The sequence below is a fragment of the Ranitomeya imitator genome, chromosome 7 (assembly GCF_032444005.1).
Source record: "Ranitomeya imitator isolate aRanImi1 chromosome 7, aRanImi1.pri, whole genome shotgun sequence".
Taxonomy (NCBI): Eukaryota; Metazoa; Chordata; class Amphibia; order Anura; family Dendrobatidae; genus Ranitomeya; species Ranitomeya imitator.
In genome coordinates this window covers 15,052,222-15,072,599 of record NC_091288.1, presented here as the reverse complement: position 1 = coordinate 15,072,599, position 20,378 = coordinate 15,052,222, and the positions used below count along the sequence as shown (strand labels likewise).

General features: G+C 41.4%; 1 protein-coding gene across 1 annotated transcript in view; it reads left to right on the top strand.

The window, feature by feature from the left end:
* The first annotated feature begins 396 nt into the window (after nucleotides 1-396).
* ASIC4 (acid sensing ion channel subunit family member 4) overlaps nucleotides 397-20,378 on the top strand; it is a 288,082-nt gene continuing 268,100 nt past the window's right edge. Inside the window, exon 1 of the mRNA XM_069732768.1 lies at nucleotides 397-1,699. Coding sequence (XP_069588869.1) covers nucleotides 1,124-1,699 — 576 coding nt within the window. The 5' untranslated portion in view covers nucleotides 397-1,123. The remainder of the gene's footprint in view (nucleotides 1,700-20,378) is intronic.

Genomic DNA, 20,378 nt, shown 5'->3' with positions numbered 1-20,378 from the left:
TGGGTGGGACGCCTGTCATGCACCCGGCCAGTAGCCGGGAGCAGCAGACCAGTAGTAGCAGCAGCAGCAGTAGTAGCGGTGTAGTTAATGGTTGTGGTGCTGAGTTAGGATTATTACATTGTTATTAGTAATATTATTCTGCAGAGTATCCCCATGGTTGGCGGTATTAGTAATAATGGCGGGACGCCTGTGATGCACCCGGCCAGTAGCCGGGAGCAGCAGACCAGTAGTAGCAGCAGCAGCAGTAGTAGCGGTGTAGTTAATGGTTGCTGTGCGGAGTTAGGATTATTACATTGTTATTAGTAATATTATTCTGCAGAGTATCCCCATGGTTGGCGGTATTAGTAATAATGGGTGGGACGCCTGTCATGCACCCGGCCAGTAGCCGGGAGCAGCAGACCAGTAGGATTTTGGCTCGTCCCTAGCAGCCACCAGTGAGAGCAGAGAATCACCAGGACTGTTATTCAAACAAGTGTGGCCATCAGACTGGAGCCCATAGTGTGCAGCCGCCTCACTCCGCCTTACTGCGACTCACTGCCCAGTGCTGCTTAAGGCACTTCATTCAGATTTCTATTGCTCTATCACACACACATATTCATCCCTCTCCTCCTCCTCCTCCTCCTCCTCCTCGCTTGTGATATGGGGATCCCATTCCATCTCTCAGACCGGGGATTGTCTTAGCACTTGTTTAAATGCTTGCTGCCTATGCTGGGAGCGAAAGCAGGAAAGGAGACCAGATTTTTATCCCTTTCGCAGCTGTGCTCGCCGAGATAAGCGAAGTCACTGGGAGAGAAACCTTAAAGCGGAGAAGGACCGTGCAGAATTGAACAGCTCTTAGGAGCGACAAAGCCTCCCGCTCCTCCTTGCCCCGCTTTCCTCTAATCAGTCTTTTCTCATTGCTTGGACTCCCAAGATTGTGGCTTTAAACCTTCGAGAAAGAAGAGACCGGAGACAAAAAAATAAATAAAAGGATTTTAAATTTTTCTTGCCTTTTTCCTATCGAGCAAAAAGTGCTTTGGAACTGGAGTGATCTGGGACGTATTTAGGGGAACAGGGCGCGAGGGGTTACTCCGGATTTTGAAGACCCCCCCTAAGCCCTGTTTTCTCGAAAACTTGATCGCCAATGCCCATCGAGATAGTCTGCAAGATCAAGTTTGCAGACGAGGATGAGAGCCAGAAGGAAAAAGAGGAAGGAGAGAGGGAAAGCTTGATCGGGGATGAGGTTCCCACTGCTACCCGGGACTTATCCGGCTTTGCCAGCACCAGTACTCTTCATGGACTGCGGCACATCTTCCGCACGGGTAGACTGGGCATCAAGCAAACCCTATGGGCATTGGCATTTTGTGCATCCTTGCTATTTTTCCTCTACCAGGCAGCAAAGTGTGCCTTGTATTACCTCGAACACCCCCATGTCACCTCGTTGGACGAGGAAGTGACCAGTGAAATTATTTTCCCAGCTGTCACCATCTGTAACATCAACCGATTTCGGCACTCGGCTCTCTCCGACGCGGACATTTACCATTTGGCCAACCTGACCGGACTCCCTCCGAAAGACCGGGATGGCCACAGAGAATCGGATTTAGTTTACCCCGCCGCTAACATGCTGGAAATAGTAAACCGGACTGGGCACCAGTTGACTGAAATGTTAAAAAGCTGCAACTTCAGTGGAAATAACTGCACTGCACAAAACTTCTCGGTGGTGAGTGCCCCAGTTTTATGCCAATCCGCGGGCACAGCCCGTCTTATGTTGTCTAATCCAAAATGTTCTATTATTTCCTTACTTTACCCCCAAAAAACGACATCAAAATACTAACCGGTTAATAGGGAGTCAGTAAACGCTTCCTCTACTGGTGGGGTCAAGGTCTTGACTTGGGTCTAAGAACTTCTTTCAGTCTAAAAACCTTAGATAAAGTGGATGAAAAATGACTGAAAAAAGTGTGACTATCCAAGATTTGGGGAAGACTTGCTTCAAAAATTTTCTTAAGTGTCCCCTTTTGATCGATTCCTAAAATTTGGCAACACAAATTGGTCTAGTTTTGCCGTCAAAAACAATTCTTGACCCTTGTCCAATCTGGGGGTCAATCTATGCATCTATGTGTAGACTAATAACAATTTGTGCCCAAATCTTTAACCCTCTGTTGTTGCCAAAACCTGCAGATATCGTTGGGCTCCCTTGCGGCAAGGACGATAAAAGCCAGACAGGAGGAGTGAGATCAGGTCATGCACGGATGTAGCAGAGCTGAATTTGGCATTGCGTATCATGGGTTTACCTTGACTGAATTGCATCTATTGACAAACTCAGCTCTGCTACATCTATATCCTTTGCCTACAGGTTTATGATCATTGGGGACATCTTCTGTATCATACAAGGGACACATTGCATTAGAATATTACTGTCATAGTGTTAGATATAATGTTGCAGAATTATTCACATTGTTGCTCCTGATTTCTCGCTGTTCCTGCACCAGATTTTTGGAACATTTTATATATTTATTGCATGTTTTGAGCCAACAAGAAAATTAATCGATCTGCAACGTACTTTCCAGGTCGCGTCAACGATGGACGTGGTTAGGGCAAATCGTAAAAACAGTTTTTAGGTGCAAAACACCGGTCTAAAATAATCCGGCCGAGAGGTGACGTCAAAGAGGAAACCATCTAACGTGCGCCAAATGTATCACACAGCGTAATAAATGTGGCACCGTTCGATTTGGACTAACTCTATCTGAGCCAATTTTAATACGCTTTCCCCGATGTGTTTTGCTAATTCCTTGACGATCGGCTTCCCAATACTTAATCTGCTCTCGCCTTCCAGCATACAGGACGGTCAGACTGAAATATCAGGATCATTCCTTTCCACCCTTGTGGGTTATGAGGGGTTAATTTGTCTTGGCCGTCGTTAAATTAGCAGACGAGAAATGCAAAAGAGCTCCGGAGAGGATCTGTCCGCGGGGAGACAAATAGAAGCTAAAACATTCAAAATGTCAATTTTGGCTGAGATGAACGAGGGGCGAAAATGTTTTTGTGGAGTCGCAGTGAAAAAGTCTGTGACATCGTATCGGCTTTAGAACCGAACACAATTACATTTCACGCTTTTTACGCCCGTCGCGGGTAATCGCTGCTGCGTAAATATTACATGCTGCAAAATGTTGTATCCGTGGCGGCTGCAGAGATGTCACTTTCCTGCTTTATGGATTAGTATCTAGAGGGGGGTCTGGGACGCCCTGCGGGAGAAGAAGGATCACTGGCTCCAAAATGGAATTTATTTTTAATTTTCTGTTACAGTCGGACTCCTCGGCTACAGTATATTCCGCAGGTCATTAGCCGAAGCGCTTTATTGCTCTCGATCCAACAGGCAATATTGACACAAGAAAATGAGATAAACAATGACTCCAGATCTGATAAACGCTCCATAGCTCAGCACTGTACTTGCCGTTATCCAATTTTCCAAATATAGCAGATATAAAGAGCCATAGTAGAGCTTCTGGGCTCTTATAATCATATAGTCTACTGGGAAACATGTTTGACTACTTTTTTTTAACATTTTGTGCTTTATATAAAACTGTCCATCGGGGGGCAATGGAGAATACAGGAAATTAACTCACTGTTTCTCTAGTGGCAGTGTGGGGTAGTGCAAGAATTTTGCGTCTTTTACATAAAAACTGGAGAGTGTGGATGTGAATTACTGTATACTACCCTGTAAAGGTTATCGATGTCATTGGAGAGTTTTATAAACGGTTGTGGTTGTCCTGATGTGGAAAGTCCAATGGCACCCTTGTAAAAACAGGTCCGACTGAACACATGGGAAGGATGGAACCTCTGCATGAAGGCTGCAAAAATGTTCAAGTGAGTGTGGCCAGTTATGGGTCTTTCAAAGTCTGAGTAAGAGCCTAAAGTGTATTCAGACTGGAGACAGAGTGAGCCTAGCTGTCAGGGCCAGCACTCCGCTGCCTCCAATTGTCAGGACAATCACACGATTGATTGACGGTCGATGGACGAGGCAACGACTGCTTTCGCCACTAGGCCGGTTATTGTGCTCTTCCCAGTGAATGTATAGTATATACACATCTGTTCCAACACAGAAGTATATATACACTTCGTTATAGTCCTCGCCAAGCTCTGCAATGATCACAGAAAAACTAGCTGCAACCACCAATCATTTATACAGGCGATTGGACGCCCATTTCTGGTAACATGGGGCCTCACGAGACTTCAAGGGTGCGGTTTACAGAGCAAGAGGAATGAAACTATTACATTTTATATATTTAATTCAAAAAAGAAGGCAGTGTGTATAAAAAGATACAAAAGATGTTAACAAGGGTACAAGACAATAAAGTATATACAAGTATATAAGATACAAGGGATAAACAAAGGAATGTTACTAGAGCTGATATCACAGGAACAGCGCAGATCTTTGTAGAGGAGAACGCTCTGATTGGAAAATGGTGCTGTTCTACAGCGAGTTGTATCTCCGAGCATTGAACGATGGTTGTAGTTCACATCCGGCTTTTAGCAGGTACACGCCACTCCCACATGCCTCCCTCTGTGACCTCACATGCCTCCCCTTGTGACCTCACATGTCTCCCCTTGTGACCTCACATGCCTTCCCTTGTGACCTCACATGTCTCCCTCTGTGACCTCACGTCTCCCTCTGTGACCTCACATGTCTCCCCTTGTGACCTCACATGCCTCCCTCTGTGACCTCATATGCCTTCCCTTGTGACCTCACATGTCTCCCCTTGTGACCTCACATGCCTCCCTCTGTGACCTCACATGCCTCCCCTTGTGACCTCACATGCCTTCCCTTGTGACCTCACATATCTCTCCTTGTGACCTCACATGCCTCCCCTTTTGACCTCACATGCCGCTCCTTGTGACCTCACATGCCTCCCTTTGTGACCTCACATACCTCCGCTTGCGAACTCACATGCCTCCCTCTGTGACCTCACATGCCTCCCCCTGTGACCTCACATGACTCCCCCTGTGACCTCACATGCCTCCCCCTGTGATCTCACATGCCGCCCCTTGTGACCTCACATGCCTCCCCTTGTGACCTCACATGCCTCCCCTTGTGACCTCACATGCCTCCCCTTGTGACCTCACATGCCTCCCCTTGTGACCTCACATGCCTCCCCTTGTGACCTCACAAGCCTTCCCCTGTGACCTCACATGCCTCCCCTTGTGACCTCACATGCCTCCCCTTGTGACCTCACATGCCTCCCCTTGTGACCTCACATGCCTCCCCTTGTGACCTCACAAGCCTTCCCCTGTGACCTCACATGCCTCCCCTTGTGACCTCACATGCCTCCCCCTGTGACCTCACATGCCTCCCCTTGTGACCTCACATGCCTCCCCTTGTGACCTCACATGCCTCCCCCTGTGACCTCACATGTCTCCCCTTGTGACCTCACATGCCTTCCCTTGTGACCTCACATGTCTCCCTCTGTGACCTCACGTCTCCCTCTGTGACCTCACATGTCTCCCCTTGTGACCTCACATGCCTCCCTCTGTGACCTCATATGCCTTCCCTTGTGACCTCACATGCCGCCCCTTGTGACCTCACATGCCTCCCCTTGTGACCTCACATGCTTGCCTTGTGATGTCTGATTTGGGGACCGGTACATGAAATGTGACTCAGGTATCTGCCCACCTGGAAGTCCCAAATGGGACATGGCATATATATAACATTATCCATCTGGCTGATATTAATTTGAGGCTGATTGGCAGGCCGCACTGCAGTGCAATTATATGCATTGCGTTCGTCCCAGGGTTATGATGCCAAAAATATGTCTCCCATAACTATTGGTCCTACGCCGGTCACAACAACCCCAATATTCTTATCTGGTGCCAAAGCGTTTGACATTATTGGCCAAATCTGCTCTCCATCAGATAACGTACTTCAATTACCTGTTCACAGCAGGAGGTCACAGAGCACAAGGGGTCACATAGTATTAGTGTTCGCTCTTTTTGGTTCATTTCTATTCTTCTATGCTCGATATGAGGGTGGCATGTCCCATCTCAAGAGATGGTCTGAGAGATTGTAAAATAGTATCAATTACATTTAAGGCATTGACAATTCTGCATAATGTTGCAACATTAAAAAACAGTACCTCCTGCGGGACGTGACGACCGGTGCTGGTAAACATAGGTCCTAACAACATCCAGCGCCGCTCTTATAGGTGGATACTAATAGAGTCCAGCAATGAGAGGAGAAGGGGCTCCGTATTTGAAGTTTGCATTAAAGAGAATGTGTCATGGAAAAATTACCAATTGTTTAAACACCAGATTTTTGAGCTGCATGTATTTTTTTTAATATATGCAATCTTCCTAAAAAAAAAAATAGTAATTTTGACATTTTTAAACTGTCACAGTGGATATTTTACAGTCACATTTTCTGTCCTTTCTGGAAGAGTTTTCGGCAGTTTCCTTATCATCAGAGGCAGGATTACAATGGTAGGTAACGCCTCTATACACCAGATCCACCAAAAACAGTAGCCGATGTCATAGCTACCCCTGATCACTGCCCCTTTACAGAGACTTTTCACATGCTCATTAGATGCTTCAATACAAAAGATAGTCAGAGTCTGATCATTGCTGCTAATGCACAAGTGCATTTTCTAAACTATGAGTCTACAAAAGCCCCAGAGCCCTGTGCGAAAATTGTAAGATTTCTGATATTTTTAATAAAGATTGTAATATAGAAAAAAAAATTGGCAACATTTAGAAAAAATATTTATTCCAAAAACCTGATTTAAACATTAGATTATTTTCTGATGACACATTCCCTTTAAGAACCGCCCAGATGGTGTTTGCTGTATGCAGGTGTACTCCAGTCATCTATTTTGTATTTTTTTTTAATTAATTGGAAATCCTGATACCATTCATAAGAAATTAATGGCTGAATTTTTCCTTCCCTGAAAAGAATAAATTATGAAGCAGACTATTAAAGGGGCTCTCCAAGGTTAGAAAAACATGACTTCTTTCTTCCAGAAACAGCCCCATATTTGTCAGTGAGGGTCTGGTATTGAAGTTCAGCTCCATAGAAGTGACTGTAAATGAGCTGCAATACCAGCCATAACCTGTGGACAGGTGTGGCGCTGTTTTTTCTTTCTTTTTAAAGATACAGTGTTTTTCTTCTAATCCTAATGATCATTTTTGATGAAGAAATACAACTAATCTGTGATGGGAATGGGAAGTTGTCTTGTTCGGTCACCAAAGTCTGTTTGGATCTATTCTCCATTCAGTCACACAGGTCAGGCTTCTTTAAATTCCGTGACCCGGCCCCGGACCCGTCCTCCTCCTCTCTATAATGCTCAACCTGTTAGGAATAAATGGGATGGGGAGTTCAGTAGAGCAGAAGAAACTGCACAGTATGAATGGTGCACACTAATGATGGCCATGTATCAGCTTGAACTTTGCATTTTCCTGCAGCTGCACATTGAGGTGGAGGTAATCTAAGTATTGATCGCCATTATTGAGGATGCTTTAGCTTGGATTTATAGGTTTCCTACAGATCAATACATTTAGTTTGCACAATTATGCACAATGTTCTTTTTTCACCTTCGCCGTTTATTGTGGACTTGTTTAAAGGTGCAAAGGTGAAGAGCGATCCGGGAAGGAAATACGTGTTGAGCTTTCCCTACCAAGACACACAGGAGTCCTGTGCTAAAAACGGATCAGAGCTAAAAAAATAAGACATTTTCGCAAAAAAAATGATTCTGCTATTCATTGTCCAATACTGAGTAATATACAGTGTAAGTGTTATAAAAAGATATCACTTAAGACCAATTTACAAAATGGACAAGACTGTGGAGACATCGGGGGTCAGCGGGTGCTCTATTCCGCATGGACCAGGGCACATCCCACCGAACGTCCACTCTCCTTTCCCGTGGGCAGAACACTACTCAGACAACACAGGGCGAGGGTAAAACAGAGTGGCAATACTTTATTAAACCACCAACGTTCAATAACATATAGAACAGTCCCAGCAAAATACTCAAGATGGTGCAAAATTACAGAACCTCACCCTTGCGCTGACTCGCTGGTAAAAGAGCAGCTGCGACTTCGGATCTAACAGAGCAGACTACCCTGACCTGTGGAAACCAGGTTTTGGTGGGCCCCACAGCGAGGAGGTAACAACAAGCTTGGTAAGCTGACAGTCCATTGTGGTATGTGGCCAGGTGACTGGAGGGTCACAAACTGGCTTCTCCAAACGTCTCCATGGAGCCAGATGACCGGCTGGGCCCCAATCCTGGCTTCCACCGAATGTATCCATGGGGCTTAGTTAACTACTATATTACTGCTCCTATGTACAAGAATATAACTACTATAATACTGCCCCTATGTACAAGAATATAACTACAATAATACTGCCCCTATGTACAAGAATATAACTACTATAATACTGCTACTATGTACATGAATATAACTGCTGTAATGCTGCTCCTATGTAAAAGAATATAACTACTATAATACTGCTCCCTATGTACAAGAATATAACTACTATAATACTGCCCCTATGTACAAGAATATAACTACTATAATACTGCCCCTATGTACAAGAATATAACTACTATAATACTGCCTCTATGTACAAGAATATAACTGCTATAATACTGCCCCTAAGTACAAGAATATAACTACGATAACACTGCCCCCTATGTACAAGAATATAACTACTATAATACTGCTCCTATATACAAGAATATAACTACTATAATACTGCTCCTATGTACAAGAATATAAATACTATAATACTGCTCCTATGTACAAGAATATAACTACTATAATACTGCCCCTATGTACAAGAATATAACTACTATAATACTGCCCCTATGTACAAGAATATAACTACTATAATACTGCCCCTAGGTACAAGAATATAACTACTATAATACTGCCTCTATGTACAAGAATATATCTACTATAATACTGCTCCTATGTACAAGAATATAACTACAATAATACTGCCCCTATGTACAAGAATATAACTACTATAATACTGCCCCTATGTACAAGAATATAACTACTATAATACTGCCCCTAGGTACAAGAATATAACTACTATAATACTGCCTCTATGTACAAGAATATATCTACTATAATACTGCTCCTATGTACAAGAATATAACTACAATAATACTGCCCCTATGTACAAGAATATAACTACTATAATACTGCTACTATGTACATGAATATAACTGCTGTAATGCTGCTCCTATGTAAAAGAATATAACTACTATAATACTGCTCCTATGTAAAAGAATATAACTACTATAATACTGCTCCTATGTGCAAGAATATAACTACTATAATACTGCTCCCATGTACAAGAATATAACTACTATAATACTGCCCCATGTACAAGAATATAAATACTATAATACTGCCCCTATGTACAAGAATATAACTACTATAATACTGCTCCTATGTACAAGAATATAAATACTATAATACTGCCCCTATGTACAAGAATATAACTACTATAATACTGCCCCTATGTACAAGAATATAACTACTATAATACTGCCCCTATGTACAAGAATATAAATACTATAATACTGCTCCTGTGTACAAGAATAAAAATACTATAATACTGCTCCTATGTGCAAGAATATAAATACTATAATACTGCTCCTATGTGCAAGAATATAACTACTATAATACTGGTCCTATGTGCAAGAATATAACTACTGTAATACTGCCCCATGTACAAGAATATAACTACTATAATACTGCTCCTATGTACAAGAATATAAATACTATAATACTGCTCCTATGTACAAGAATATAACTACTATAATACTGCCCCTATGTACAAGAATATAACTACTATAATACTGCTCCTATGTACATGAATGTAACTACTATAATACTGCCCCTAGGTACAAGAATATAAAATACTGCCCCTATGTACAAGAATATAACTACTATAATACTGCTCCTATGTACAAGAATATAACTACTATAATACTACCCCCTATGTACAAGAATATAACTACTATAATACTGCCTCTATGTACAAGAATATATCTACTATAATACTGCCCCTATGTACAAGAATATAACTACTATAATACTGCCCCTATGTACAAGAATATAACTACTATAATACTGCCCCTAGGTACAAGAATATAACTACTATAATACTGCCTCTATGTACAAGAATATATCTACTATAATACTGCTCCTATGTACAAGAATATAACTACAATAATACTGCCCCTATGTACAAGAATATAACTACTATAATACTGCTACTATGTGCATGAATATAACTGCTGTAATGCTGCTCCTATGTAAAAGAATATAACTACTATAATACTGCTCCTATGTAAAAGAATATTACTACTATAATACTGCTCCTATGTGCAAGAATATAACTACTATAATACTGCTCCCATGTACAAGAATATAACTACTATAATACTGCCCCATGTACAAGAATATAAATACTATAATACTGCCCCTATGTACAAGAATATAACTACTATAATACTGCTCCTATGTACAAGAATATAAATACTATAATACTGCCCCTATGTACAAGAATATAACTACTATAATACTGCCCCTATGTACAAGAATATAACTACTATAATACTGCCCCTATGTACAAGAATATAAATACTATAATACTGCTCCTGTGTACAAGAATATAAATACTATAATACTGCTCCTATGTACAAGAATATAACTACTATAATACTGGTCCTATGTGCAAGAATATAACTACTGTAATACTGCCCCATGTACAAGAATATAACTACTATAATACTGCTCCTATGTACAAGAATATAAATACTATAATACTGCTCCTATGTGCAAGAATATAACTACTATAATACTGCTCCATGTACAAGAATATAACTACTATAATACTGGTCCTATGTGCAAGAATATAACTACTATAATACTGCCCCATGTACAAGAATATAACTACTATAATACTGCCCCTATGTACAAGAATATAAATACTATAATACTGCTCCTATGTACAAGAATATAAATACTATAATACTGCTCCTATGTACAAGAATATAACTACTATAATACTGCTCCTATGTACAAGAATATAAATACTATAATACTGCTCCTATGTACAAGAATATAAATACTATAATACTGCTCCTATGTACAAGAATATAACTACTATAATACTGCTCCTATGTGCAAGAATATAACTACTATAATACTGCTCCTATGTACAAGAATATAACTACTATAATACTGCTCCCTATATACAAGAATATAACTGCTATAATACTGCCCCTATGTACAAGAATATAACTACTATATAATTCTATCTTTTATGAAAAGTTTTCATGCAATATGTAATTTGTAGCTGGGATGTGTTTTCTGGTTTTATATGACTTAGTGATTAACACTTTGCATCTGTTCAGTGACAACTGAATTTTTTTAATGATAAGGAATTAATTACATCATTTGCCTATGTACAATATGAAAATGATAATTCCCTTCATTATGTTGGGAATGTGCGGTAGACGGTGAATGTATCAGTACTGGTTGCTGGGCTGCTGTTTGCTCTTCTTACTCTCCGTTCCCTCCTTCCATAGATCGGAGTAATGGTCTCGTTTAGAGCAGCAGATGGGGAGCTGATACATTTGGCTTTAAATGCTGAGGAAATTATTTGCACTTGGTTCTATACATAGAAGTGTCTGTAACTTGCAGATTTCTGTAGGATTGCAGCGCAGGTTGTTCTTCATCAGGACAGTTATTGTTGCCGCAGGAATTCCATGCAACCTACCATAAACAATTACACAGTGTCTGCTGCCCTTTAAGATGCTCATAGTCTACATGGTTTACACCACACCATCCATCACTGTTTCATCACTGTGTCTATTATCTCTGTACTGCGACATCACTGTGTGTATTATCCCTGTACTGTGACATCACTGTGTGCATTATCCCTGTACTGTGATATCACTGTGTGTATTATCCCTGTACTGTGACATCACTGTGTGTATTATCCCTGTACTGTGACATCACTGTGTGCATTATCCCTATACTGTGAAATCACTGTGTGCATTATCACTGTACTGTGACATCGCTGTGTGTATTATCCCTGTACTGTGATATCACTGTGTGTATTATCCCTGTACTGTGACATCACTGTGTGTATTATCCCTGTACTGTGACATCACTGTGCATTATCCCTATACTGTGACATCACTGTGTGTGTTATCACTGTACTGTGAAATCACTGTGTGCATTATCACTGTACTGTGACATCGCTGTGTGTATTATCCCTGTACTGTGACATCACTGTGCATTATCCCTATACTGTGACATCACTGTGTGTGTTATCACTGTACTGTGAAATCACTGTGTGCATTATCACTGTACTGTGACATCACTGTGTGTATTATCCCTGTACTGTGATATCACTGTGTGTATTATCCCTGTACTGTGACATCACTGTGTGTATTATCTCTGTACTGTGACATCGCTGTGTGCATTATCCCTGTACTGTGACATCACTGTGTGCATTATCCCTGTACTGTCTCATCGCTGTGTGCATTATCCCTGTACTGTGACATTGTTGTGTGTATTATCTCTGTACTGTGACATCACTGGGTGTATTATGCCAGTACTGTGACATTGCTGTGTGCATCATTATCCCTGTACTGTGACATCACTGTGTGTATTATCCCTGTGCTGTGACATCACTGTGTGCATTATCCCTATACTGTGACATCACTGTGTGTTATCACTGTACTGTGAAATCACTGTGTGCATTATCACTGTACTGTGACATCGCTGTGTGTATTATCCCTGTACTGTGACATCACTTTATTATCCCTGTACTGTGACATCACTGTATTATCTCTGTACTGTGACATCGCTTTGTGCATTATCCCTGTACTGTGACATCACTGTGTGTATTATCCCTGTACTGTGACATCACTGTGTGCATTATCCCTGCACTGTGACATCACTGTGTGTATTTTCCATGTACTGTGACATCACTGTGTGCATTATCCCTGTACTATGACATCACTGGGTGCATTATCCCTGTACTGTGACATTATTATTTATTATTATAGCGCCATTTATTCCATGGCGTTTTACATGTGAGGAGAGGTATACATAATAAAAACAGATACAATAAGTCAATAACCTTACACAATACAAGTCATAACTGGTACAGGAGGAGAGAGGACCCTGCCCGCGAGGGCTCACAATCTACAAGGGATGGGTGAGGATACAGTAGGTGAGGGTAGAGCTGGTCATGCAGCGGTTTGGTCGGTCGGTGGTTACTGCAGGTTGTAGGCTTGTCGGAAGAGGTGGGTCTTCAGGTTCTTTTTGAAGGTTTCGATGGTAGGCGAGAATCTGATGTGTTGTGGTAGAGGGTTCCAGAGTAGGGGGGAAGCGCGAGAGAAATCTTGTACACGATTGTGGGAAGAGGAGATAAGAGGGGAGTAGAGAAGGAGATCTTGTGAGGATCGGAGGTTGCGTGTAGGTAAGTACCGGGAGACGAGGTCGCAGATGTATGGAGGAGACAGGTTGTGGATGGCTTTGTACGTCATGGTTAGGGTTTTGTTCTGGAGTCTCTGGATAATGGGGAGCCAGTGAAGGGATTGACAGAGGGGAGAGGCCGGGGAATAGCGGGGGACAGGTGGATTAGTCGGGCAGCAGAGTTTAGAATAGATTGGAGGGGTGCGAGAGTGTTAGAGGGGAGGCCACAGAGCAGGAGGTTGCAGTAGCCAAGGCGGGAGATAATGAGGGCATGGACTAGGGTTTTTGCAGATTCTTGGTTTAGGAATGTACAGATCCGTGAAATATTTTTGAGTTGGAGGCGGCAGGAAGTGGAAAGGGCTTGGATATGTGTTTGAAGGAGAGATCAGAGTCAAGGATTACCCCGAGGCAGCGAGCTTGTGGGACTGGGGAGAGTGGGCAGCCATTTACTGTAATGGATAGGTTCTTTGGGGGATTTCGCGTGAGATGGGGGAAAGATGATGAATTCTGTTTTCTCAATGTTAAATTTTAGAAATCTAGCGGAGAAGAAGGATGAAATAGTGGACAGACATTGAGGGATTCTGGTTAGTAGGGTGTGTATTAGCACCGTGTTAGTCCCGTGTGTATTATCTCTGTGCTGTGACATCACTGTGTGCACTTTCCCTACATTGTGACATCACTGTATCTCTCCTAGTAGCCAATTTACCCATTTAAATTGATGACTAACATGACAGATCATCTAGTTCGGGCCACCCCCCCACACCCACAGATGTGAAACCCACCACAGTTTCCAAGTTTTGTCGTCTCCACTTAATTACAGCAGCTCTGTACGCGCCTCAGAGATTAAAGCAGCCGAAGCTCTATAGACACAGATCTGCCCCAAAACAGACAGCACGAAAAAAAGGCTGAGCATCCACAAGAATATTAAAAACACGTTATGGCACATCTCCCCCCCCCCCCCCCCCCTCCATCATGGCAGTGAATGAGTTAATGTGGTGCGAGGCTTAATGATTAGGTATCAGCAGAACTTAGCGACCCAGAGCTGTCCTGCAGGGGAGATCCAGCAGAAAATCGGCCGTGGGGCATTACCTCTGCTGCTCCCCCCGCACTACACTCAGCTGGGGCTGGAGAAGTGCGGAGTTCAGCAGAGTCTGCTCCAGGGGGCTGCGGAGGGGGCGTTCTTCTCTCTGCCATATTTCCTATGCCCCCCGCTGTTTCAGACATCTCACTCTAATTTTACATTGGGATTTCCAGAGAAAAATAATAACAAAATATTCAAGGCCCTCAGTGAAAGTATTGACAAAATGTTATTTTTTTTAAAAAAACAAACAAACATATATAATACAAATATAGAAAAAAATCTTATAATTTGCATTATTGTAAAGTAATCGGTGCTGGATTACTAAATATTCTGGATTATTGGACAGTCATAAAAGAATATATATCAGATGGGAAGAAATTCTAAAAGTAAATAGTTTCCCAAGATCTTTTTTTTTTATTATTACTTCAAGAAGTTTCCAGTTTGGTTCTAAACAGAATTTGTAGATTTTCTGGATTATAGGTAGACAGATTAAAATGGGTAAATGGAAAATAATATATATTTTTTTATTATTGTTTTTAAAAATGTTGTCGTAGTTCACAATTTGAATCAAGTGTTGGATTATCAGACTCTCTAGATTAATGTAGTTTTAATACTATAATAAATTAACAGTAACAGTTTGATTTTTTTTTCAATAGATTGGCAACTAAAAATTTCAAAAACATAAAACAATTAAACATTTTTGGGAGGATGGGCTAGAACTTGACAGGCTTAAGTAAAGTTTGTGCAGTAACGGTCGACTGGTGGGGCGTCTGTTTATCTAGAAACGTATCAAAAATGGTAAGAAAAAACATTGGACTTGAGATCCTCAGAGGCGGGGCCACAGCACTCACGAAATATGATGCTGATTGCCTGTCTGTCAAATGCTGATGAAGAAGAATTGTAATGAGATGTTAATGAAGTTGTCATCCTAGGTACATGTGTAATTGTAACGACGAACCTTCAACATCAGCACCAACTCAGTAGAAGCTGCAACCTAAAGAAGTTCCACCCACAAGGATCTCATTGACTTATACTGGTATACTTTGTAGCTGTATAGCTTTGTAGCTTTATATATATATATATATATATATAGTTACACAGTGGCATGTACAAGTTTGGGCACCCCTGGTCAAATCATTGTTATTCTGAACAGTTAGGAAAATTGATGATGAAATGACTGTAAAGTTACAGATGACACATTTCCTTTGTATTTTAGACAAATATAGAAATACTGTATTTTCTTATTTTACATTTTAAAAATTAAAAAAAAAAAGGAAAATTAGCTGATGCAAACATTTGGGCACCTTTCATGATTAGTACCTAGTAATGCCCCCTTTTGCAAGTATCACAGCTTCTAAAAGCTGTTTGTATCAAGACAAGATTCTTTCAATTCTTGCTTGAGGGATTTTCCTCCATTGTTCTTTGGAGAATTCCTCCAGTTCTGTGAGATTCCTGGGTGGTCGTCTTGCATCCTCTGCTATTTTGAGGTCTCGGTACAGATTTTCAATAATGTTCAGATCAGGGGACTGTGAGGGCCATTGTAAAACCTTCAGCTTGCACCTTTTGAGGTCATCTATTGTGGGTTGTGACTTGTGTTTAGGATCATTATCCATTTGTAGAAGCCATCCTCTTCCTCTTTTCACCTTCAGCTTTTTGTACAGATGGTGTTATGTTTGCATCAAGAATTTGTTGAAATTTCATTGAATCCACTCTACCCTCTACCCGTAAAATGTTCCCCGTGCCATTGGCTGCAACACAAACCCAAAGCGTGACTGATCCACCCCCATGCTTAATGGTAGGCGAGATGTTCTTTTCCTGAAATTCTATGCCCTTTTTTTCTCCACTCATACCTTTGATCATTGTGGCCACAGAGTTCTATTTTAACCTCATCGATCCACGTGAATTGTTTCCAAAACGCATCAGGCTGGTTTAGATATTCTTTTACATATTTCTGATGCTGAATTTTATGGTGAAGAAGGCAGGAAAGGTGTTCTTCTGCTGACTCTTCCATGAAGGCCGTATTTGTGCAGGTGTCTCTGAACAGTAGAACAATGTACCCCAACTCCAGAGTCTGCTAAACCTTTCTGAAGGTCTTTTGCAGTTAAGCGGGGGATCTGATTCTCTAGCAATCCTATGAGCAGCTCTCACTGAAAGTTTTCTTGGTCTTCCAGACTTTATCTTGACCTCCACTGTTCCTGGTAACTGCCATTTCTTAATTACATTTCGATCTGAGGAAAGGGCGACTTGACTCTTTTGCTGTTCTCTTATAGCCTTCTCCTGCTTTGTGGGCCTCCACCATTTTCATTTTCAGAGTTCTAGTCAGCTGCTTACAAGAACCCATAGATGCTTTTTTTTGGCACAAGATAAGAGGAGGGCAGGTTTTTATAAAGCTGGGAAATTTGCATCACCGGCCTTTCCTAATGATGATCGTTAACAAGCCATAACCCTAACAGGCTAATGAAGGTCTGAAACCTTGGTCAAAGTTAACTGAGCACACAAATCCCCAAGGGTGCCCAAACTTTTGCATTAAGCCATTTTCCTTTTTGTAATTTTTAAAATGTAAAAGATGAAAATATTTTTTATGCCTAAAATACAAATGAAATGTGTCATCTGTAACTTTATGGCTTTTAGAGATAATTTAATCTTCAACTTACTCAATTGTAAACAATAACTAATTTTGACCAGGGGCGCCTAAACTTTTACATGCCATTGTATAGAAAGATTGATACTGTATATTTCTGATAATCTTGCACAGCAGATCTTCAGTTTTGCTGTAGTTTTTGCTCCAGCCCTGAATGGGTTAATGATGACCGCCAGCAGCGCGTTCACCTTTCCCGCTATTACAGCTTGCAGACGACTAGTTTAGCAGCCGCGTAAATGTCCTTAATATTCCATGAACTGACATCTTGTAAATTTCGTCCTTTTAACTTGCCATTTTCGCTCTGACATTTTCTTCTTTTTGACTTGTTTTTGCATTAGAAAATATTATAGGGAATAAAAATACAGCGAAGGTTTTAAAGGAGCAGCGAAGTGATAACGACCATCACAATTTGTGAAGCTTCTATATGGAATTATTGGCAAGATTGTACATGATGTGACAAATATTTCATCTGTTACTTTGCACATAAGTGGAGAGGTCAGTGCCCTCTGCAAAATCATTACATTCCTCTACACAAATACTCTGCTGCTGAGGGGACCTTGCTCTTTTTCCTATCTGTTTGTCACCTCCTTATTTTCTCCTTTCGCCTTCTCATAAGAGAAAAACATCTGGTTGCATTAATCTACACACCCTTAGACTAATACTTTATTGAAGTCCCCTGTGAACTTCTGGCAGATTTCAGCCTTTTTGGGTCGGAATCTATCACATGGCACATCTAGAACTGGTGGTCTTTGCCGGCTCCTTCTTGCAGCAGCTCCACATGTCAGGTTGCGGGGGCATTTCCTGTGGTCAGCGCCCTCTTCAGGTCACCGACAGATTGTCCATAAGGTTCAGGTCGGGGCTTGGGCTTGGCCACTGCAGAACTTCCATCTTCTTCTGGTGAAGCCATTCATTCGCTGATTTGGAGAACACTTAGGGTCATTTTCTGCCGAAAAGTGAAATTCATCTTTATGTTCAGGTTTTTAGCAGAGGCCTGGGGGCTCTGATGCAAAAATAGACTGATATTTGAACTGTTCATTATTCGCTTCACCTTTACTAAAGCTCCAGTTCCATCTGCTGATAGATAGCCCCAAAACACAATGCTGCCTCCACCATGCCTCACTGTGGGGATGATGATCTTCTGGTGATGCGCAGTGTTTTCATCTTTTAGAGTTATCACCCAAAAATTCCACCCTTCTCTCATAAGACAACACGTTTTCATGCTTTTGGCTGACGTAATAGAGGTTTCGACAACACATAGCTGGGCATGGATGTTTTTTTTGTAAGAAAAGGCTTCAGTCTCCCATCCCCTGACTTCACAGTCCAGACAAGAAGAATACGAGACATTGTTATCACATGCAGGACACAACCAAGACTGGACAGAATTTCCTGCAGCTCCTTTATTGTTGCTGTTGGCCTCTTTGCTGCCTCCCAGACCAATTTGCTTCTTGTATTTTCAAACATTTCTGATGGACGTCTAGTTCTAGGTAATGTCACTGTTGGGCCAAATTGAAGCCAATGACGTCTTCACTGTGTCCATGCTTTATTTAATGCCCTGGGAATGGTTTTGTACCTTCTCCTGACTGATAACTTTCACAATGAGATCCTTTGCTGTGTTGTCAGCTGTTTATGAAACATGGATTTTACTATAAAATGCAACTAAAAAATGCCAGGAAAATCCTCCTAAAACAGTGAAACTTTCTAAGGGGATAATCAGGATCCCTGTAAATAACGGCGCCCGTGCACGGACTACTATGTAACATGTCAATGTGATTCTGAACACAACCCCATCCCCAATTATAAGCAGGTGTTCACACTTATGCAACCACATTGTTTGAGTTTTGTTATTTCCATTTTCATCCTCAGAATTATTTCATTTTGCTTTTCAATGGATTTTTTTTTACAGATCATGGGGTCATTAAAGGTGGAAAAAGATAATTTTTCTTGGTAAGATTTTTTTACAAGACGAAAAAACTTTCATTTTAGCAGGGGTGTGTAGACTTTTTCGATCCACTATAGGAAACCCAACTGGCACGACCAGAATGTTAGTGTACAGAAATATTCCTCCCGCATGATTGGCACATTCATCTCCTTAAATGCTCTGTACTGCTGTTATCCTGCTCCTCATTAACCTCCCTCCTGTATAATTTCATTTCCGCTCATGTCTCTGCCTGTGCCGCAATCAGCGCTAAGTAATCAGGTCACTCCCCGCTCAAAAGCAGCACTCTCTTCTGAAATACTCTGTGCTGCTGTTGAATGGGGCTTGCAGTAATTCATGTTCTTGCCTCCAAAAACAACCCCATTTAGATGAATAGAACTGATTTTCAGTTGCAGACATTTCTGCCACAATGTGTCTGTCTAATGGCGGATGATACATTCTGTCAATCCCATCCCTGCGGCGGTCCTCGTGTCTTCTGGAGGATCCCCGCGGTGCCGAACACTTTACACAATCAGATATCTCCCGGGCCGACCACTTACCTGAAGAGATCTGGCTGATCCCAGAGCAAGAGCGGCACTTTCCCAGCTCATCCCATCTCATCTGCACCGCCCCCCCCCCCACTGTGCAGGACCCTGGACCCCCTAGTTGTTTATCTGTATGTATGAGGCCGGTGATATTACAACATATCATGTAGTATCACATTGCACCGCAGCCAGACAGTAAAGCTTACCCAATGGGCGTCAAATTGCTAATACATTGCAATTATGGAAAAATAATGGCGCCAAGTTAGGCTGTAGTACCGCTACATACATGGATTCAAGTTGCAGTAAAATTGTGCAATAGTTGAAAAAAATCTAAGGAGTCCTCCGCTTCAACGGATTTTCTGATACTAAGGATGTGGCCAGTGCTTTCACCAAAAGGTGCACTGAAAATTGTGTTCTGTATTTGGCAACATTTTTATATATATTGTATGGCAGCATTAGTAATGTGCACAGTGTGGTGACATTATTGGTGTGTACTAAGTAAAAGCATCATAAATATAATATATACAAATAATCAGCATTACAAAGGTGTATCATATGACAAATGCCTTCATGTGCACTATGTGGTAGCATCACCTATACATACTGTATAGCAGCATTAGTAATGTGCACAGTGTGGTGAAATCATTGATGTGTGCTGAGTAAAAGCATCATATATATATTAATATATACAGCATATATGTACTGTATATCAGTATTACT